This window comes from Empidonax traillii, unplaced genomic scaffold, assembly GCF_003031625.1.
Source record: "Empidonax traillii isolate 1590-97213 ecotype Southwest subspecies unplaced genomic scaffold, ASM303162v1 scaffold196:size3368384, whole genome shotgun sequence".
NCBI classification, from domain to species: Eukaryota; Metazoa; Chordata; class Aves; order Passeriformes; family Tyrannidae; genus Empidonax; species Empidonax traillii.
Genome location: NW_020955389.1, coordinates 2,283,021 through 2,289,020, shown reverse-complemented (window position 1 = coordinate 2,289,020; position 6,000 = coordinate 2,283,021). Strand labels below are relative to the sequence as shown.

The 6,000-nt window shown below is 36.4% G+C and overlaps 1 protein-coding gene across 6 annotated transcripts in view; it reads right to left on the bottom strand.

Moving 5' to 3' along the window:
- Window positions 1-6,000, bottom strand: part of LOC114058971 (dynein heavy chain 5, axonemal-like) — a 157,743-nt gene that overhangs the window by 42,693 nt on the left and 109,050 nt on the right. For 5 of the 6 annotated variants that reach the window (XM_027886895.1, XM_027886897.1, XM_027886898.1 and 2 more), the window contains 3 exons: window positions 3,056-3,226; window positions 2,229-2,607; window positions 844-1,115 (listed from right to left, as the gene is read on the bottom strand). In XM_027886895.1, coding sequence (XP_027742696.1) covers window positions 844-1,115; window positions 2,229-2,607; window positions 3,056-3,226 — 822 coding nt within the window. Of the gene's footprint in view, window positions 1-843; window positions 1,116-2,228; window positions 2,608-2,756; window positions 2,824-3,055; window positions 3,227-6,000 lie in introns of those variants that run through there. The other variant, XM_027886901.1, reaches the window with a different exon arrangement.

Below are 6,000 nucleotides of genomic sequence, written 5' to 3'. Positions count from 1 at the left end.
TAAGCAGTATAGCTTTATTATTTTGCTCTGTTTAAATTGTGGCAGATGGAGATCCCACACTTCTCTGCTGCCTACCAGCTGCAGAATAGAAAAGCAAAACGGACGGAGGGAGTCTTGTTGAAAAAGAGGTCCATGAAAAAATGATGTCCCTTAAATACAACACAGATGCTATCACAGCATGCAACATGTAAAGTTGAGATATGCAGGAAATGAAAAGTATTACTTTACAGTATAAAGGCAAAGAAAAAAAAAACAGACAAAAAAAAGTGAAAAGAGGATACTCATAGGCTCATATATCTCTTTTACATCCACACAGAGAAAAAACCTCCAAACATCACAGAACTGTGGAGAAACTGCTAATCTACTGCAGTGTCTTTTATGATATTTGCCATGAGACAGTCTTAATTATTACTTCCTCTGTATGGAGGAGAAGTAAACAGTTTATCTGCTATTTTAGTGCACCTGTCATAAAAGTGAATTGTTCTCTTTCCACTTCTTCTGTGAAAAAAACGGGGATGTATCTTTAAATTCGCCAGATGAATGCAACTGCTTTGCAGGTTTCATGACTTGACTTTAGAAGAGCCACACAAAAAGAATGGTATTCTTACAGCTCCAACGCAATTTATTTCATGTTCTGCTTTCCAATTCATTGCAATTAAGTAAATTCGTATTTTTGCACATATTTATTGATTTTTCAAAATAGCTCACTCTGCAACAAATACTATGATAACAAAGCACAGTATGGAACCAGCATAAATTTGGAACTAGTAAACGAAAGTTTGGAACTAGCAGTTCTATGGGAGATGCCACATGGCATTACTATTGTACAAAAGCATGTCTTACTTGGGCAACAGCATGATCCGGGCACCAGCTACGGACAAGGAGCAGCTTACGGAATTGATCCAGTAAGTTGTCATAGCCATCAGGAATAACAGCTTTTTCAGGTGCTTCTTCATCAAACCAAGCTTTCCAAGACTTCTCATTCTTAATGATTTGCACCAGAAGTTGATTGAAAGGGTACAAGTTAGATAACTGCACAAGATTGAGCCACGTCATATCAAGGATCCACTGTTTTGGTTTTGGTTCCACAGAATTCATATCCAAGCTAGCACCTCCTGCAAAGTGAAACGTATTATAGAGGAAAACTAACATTGTTAAACAGAAAAAATGAAAAGTAACAAAAAATCCTTATTTATATAATTTAGGGAGTACAAATTTAAGTAAATCAGGACATGGAGGCCTAGAATTTGCATGGAAGAATCATTTAACAAAGACCCTTTGGAGAAATGGTCTCAGTTCCTCCCGAAGCTGATATCCCAGTAACTTTTGTGCTGCTTCTTCTCCATCTGTAGAGTTGGAATAAAACTTGAGTACCTAAAATGATACTCAAACCCAAGTCTTCAGACCAGGTGTAGAAAGGACCTATGATTAGTAGAGTCTCCCTTCCCTGAGACTAAAGAACAAGAAAGCATGTGGTGCATTCATTTCCAGGACTGTGCAACTTCAATAGCCTTTCAGCTCAACCACCACTCAGCATCATGCCCATTTTCACCTCCAACACAGTTGAGCCACAGTTGAACAGTAAATCAGTGTTTGCCAAATGAACTGAGATATTCAGATGGAAAGTACCTGACTGTACTTATCTTTGTACCAGACTGCACTTATCATATCTTGGAGACCGTGGGGTTGACCCCCATCACAATTTTGTAAACCTTACTATAATTTTTCATTGTCATTGTGTCTGAGTACTGACATACAGTGGTGGCACAATGCAATACAATACAGCAGTGTTTTACAGCATGTAACAGTCTTCCCCTTTTTTATACTGATACTTAACCATGGTACAGAGTCCTCATGCATTCACAAGCCTGTCATCAGCCATAAAGAGAGTGTTTGCCTATTGCCTACAATTTCAGACACAGGTATGTAACAACTTGGAAAAGAAGCAGAGGAAAAAGAGACTACAGATTCTCTCACAAAGTAATGGATTTTTTTCCCTGTTTTGCAGTGTAAAGCAGTTACAATAATCCTCATCTACGCATTATTTTTATAACAAATTATCTATATTGCTCTTGTTTTGGAAAATTTGTCTCTCAATTCCTTCTTAGGCTATATATGCTTTCATTCACCGGTTAAAAAACAGTAGATCTATGAGACATAACACATTGTTAGTGTGAGCACTACCATTAGCAGGCACGTGTAAACAAGAGCATTTTTAGAGAAATTACCTTTTATCAATGTCTCAAACTCAGCGTGTGAAATTTTCTCAGCGTGCAAGTCAATCGTCAGTGCCAGAAGCAATGTAAACAGGAATCTGTGATTTTCATACAGCCCTCGAACTGTGTACTTGAAGACTTCATAGGTGAGATGCTCAATTATATATACTACCCTTTTTGCTGTGATTTGAGATTTCCGAGATCTTTCCACTGATAGGTCAAAAATGCCAAGGAACTGCCGTAAGGATGTTTGGTACATGATATTAACCAAGCTCATTTCCACAATTAGGGAATAAAGGATGCTGCCACGACCTGCAACAGGACGATACTCTTCACGTGCAGTATTGATTTTCACCTCTGTCTGCGTTGCTATGCTTAATTTTTCACTGACCTTAAAATTAATGAAAAAGACCATGAAGATTAAGTTGTGCCACTTCTAGTTTATACTGCACAGGCAAAAAGAAGAAGTCTTGATTAAAACCACAGTAGTATTTTCAGTCGAGCTTTGCTTCCCTATGTCAATGTTTCAACAAAGACATTGTGTCTTCTTTTGTTACAACACCTAGGACAGTGGGAATTGATTTGAACTTACACCTGCAAAATAAGCCTGGAATATAAAACACTATCCAAGGAACAGTTTAATTTTGCAATATTTTATATAGAAAAAATACAGTGTTTCCACTGCTTATTTGTTAAGAAGTCAGATGTTATATAGTGTTTCTGAATGAAAACAAACAAACAAACAAACAAAAACAACACAAAAACCCCCTAACAAACAAGAATAAAAATCTGTCTACATATAATATTTAAATTACAATTGCAGTGCATTATAAATTCACCTCTTCTGCTGTTGTTTTAGTGATCTTTAGGACTTCTATCAGAGACTCATCTTCAACCAATGAGCCTTCCATACTGGTTAGACGGCAGAGTAGATTATCTTCAAGCTCCTGCATTTTCCTCTTGTTAGATGTCACTTGTTCCATCAGTTTGATTCTTTCTGCCTCCAGTTCCTGTATTCAGAAATTTTTCTTAGAATATTTAAGATTAATTCAGAGAGAGATTCCCTATAGAGAAAAAGTGATTTCATGCATGTCAGATTGGAGTTTTTGTTGCTTTTTCTGCGAAATACAGAAATATTACTAAATGTTTCTGTAGTAAAGCAATTTATATGTATACTGAATATATATGTACACCAAATTAATTTATATGTACACTGTATTTATTTGATTAATGCAGCATACTGGGGAATGAAAACATCAGAATTACCAAGAAAAGCTTCCTCACAGTAAGGTGCAGAAACCACTAAAGCCAGTTTCCAATGGAAAGTGACAAAAGCCACATTACATTAAGTACTTGAAATAGGATCAGACCAAGGACATGCATTGTATGGATGGATTCTACAGCGTGAGCCAAGATGACTGGATGACCTTTTCCATTTCTAATTTCTATGATTCTGTGATTTTGAAAGACACCATCCTCTACTGCTTATAAAATAGGAAATGTTTCAAATATTATTCATGTCATATAGAATTTTATGCCATTTCTACAAGACAGACAATGACAAGGGAACAATGACATACAAGTCAATACAATGACAAGTGAAATGAGGCATCTATACTGCACAGTACAACACAGCTCAGGCATACTCTTGCTGGCTACCTTTATTTAATCAATCAAGCCAATCTTCTTGTAAGAAATGGATAGTTAATAGTCTACCTACACCAATAGCTTATATTTATTCTCATTCTTGTCAACATGCCAAGTTAGAGGGAAAAGGAGATGTACAGAGTTATACAGTAGGGGAGGGGTTCTCCCATATTTCAAAGAAGTGACAAATTTCTTTACTTTCACAAATGTCTGATTTGGAAACCTGTTTGAAATATAGTCTAGCACTACAGAATGTAGCTTCTATGAAAGCTACAAGTAACTGCATCCCAGAAAGAGGAGAATGACTTAAACATCAGTCATTCAGCTTCAGATTTTGTGCATTTACTCCTTTTTCTATGCCACTAATACAAAATAAAAGATTCAAACTACACAAAAGGAATAGTTCTACATAACTCTCAAACATGCATTTCAGTAGATGCCTAAATTCCATGTAAGGACATGAATTGTTTAAGAATACACACTCTACCCATTCGATTTGTAAGCCTGTAAAAGGTATCTTTTGGAATTAGCAAATATACCAGATGCAAGTCTTGTTTGCTAGACAAGTTCATAACCACATTTGAAACATAAAAAGTACCTCTTCTGAACACAAATAGTGGCAGCAACTTCATTATCAAAGTACTAAAAGATGGTGATAACAATTTTTTTTTGATATAGTCACAGGAGTAACCTATAAAGCTGAGAAAAATAATCTTTTTTTGGATCATATTTCATTGATTGCTACTGATCTTTAAGAATGTCTCTTGCTTCCTTTAATCTATTACTTTGGCTCTATCATAAAGTTGCCTCTTTGTAATATAAAACCTGTTCTTCTGAATCTTTCTTCATGTTCTGTTTTTTCTTTGAACTAAATTTATCAGAATCCCATTGGCTCTGGCTGTCTACACCGTGACGTTCATCTCTTATTGAGACAGAAGAGACAGAACAACCGTGATGTCTTTGTATGTGCTAAAGGGAAGAAGTTTAATAAATGTTGATCAGCTGCAACCACGACCCCGTGCAGCAAGTAGTACTGACACTAATCTGGTTACCCCTTGCAGCGCTCTTTAGCTGATGTAAAGCACTGGATGAATATTTCTCACTGACTATATTTTTGACCCAAAATGCACTCTAGATGTGGTTACATACATTCAATATGAATTCTCTAGCAGTTCTGTCCAGGAAAAAAACAAAAACCACAGAGCAACGATACCTCTGTGAAGGGAGAGGAGTTTTATATGTAGGTCATGAGAAAATTATTTAACTTCTATCTTGATTAGATCTCTCCCTCCCATCAGAGGTAAGTAGTTGCTGTCCAATTTTGCTTACGTAAATGTACATCTACTGAAGTAAAGACTAAAATTTTTGCATCCATAGCATTTGTCCCACCCTGCTAATGCACAGCTTTTTCCCCAGTACCTGCTGTTATAGTTTTTCCATTTTTCATGGAACAATTCACAGGAAGTTTGTGCATAGCAATGACTTTACAGCCTCTGGTTGTGACTGTCAGACTAAAGGATGAGCATTTAAATTTCAGTCCTTCAGCAAATGCTCATTTGAGCTAAGTGGAAGGGTGTTGGCTGGAGAAAATGACAGCACCACTAAAGCACACTGTTTAGAACATGCTTTGGGAAGTCAAAGAAGGTAGAATGAATTCCCTTAAGTAGGGAACTGCTCTCGCATGAGCAAGCCCACCAGAGCTACTTACTGAAAGCAGCAGCTCTGCTAATCCAAACCTTAGCTTTTTTTCTCTCACCTGAGAGAGGATTTTCTTCCTTATATTTACTCCCACATAATCAATGCAAATTTCAGTAAGAGCATAGTCAAGCCAGTGTTCAGGGCTCCTTAAGAATCTTTTATCTCCTTGCACATTAGAGCCTGGCTGGCAAAAATAGTTCAAGTTCATAAGCATTTTTTCATGTAATTCAAATGAAGTTTAAAAAGGAATTCAGAAATAAAAAATATTTCTGACTGAACAAGAAGCCGTTGCTATATATGAAGGAATAAAGATATTTTATGTATGCCATGTACTCGCTTGTGATGTATTTTTAATGAATAACTTTCTTTCTTCTCTTTCCAAGGCCAGAGCTTAAAATAAATGTTTAAGTTCCTCCATTCAATTAAAAAACAGTTCCAC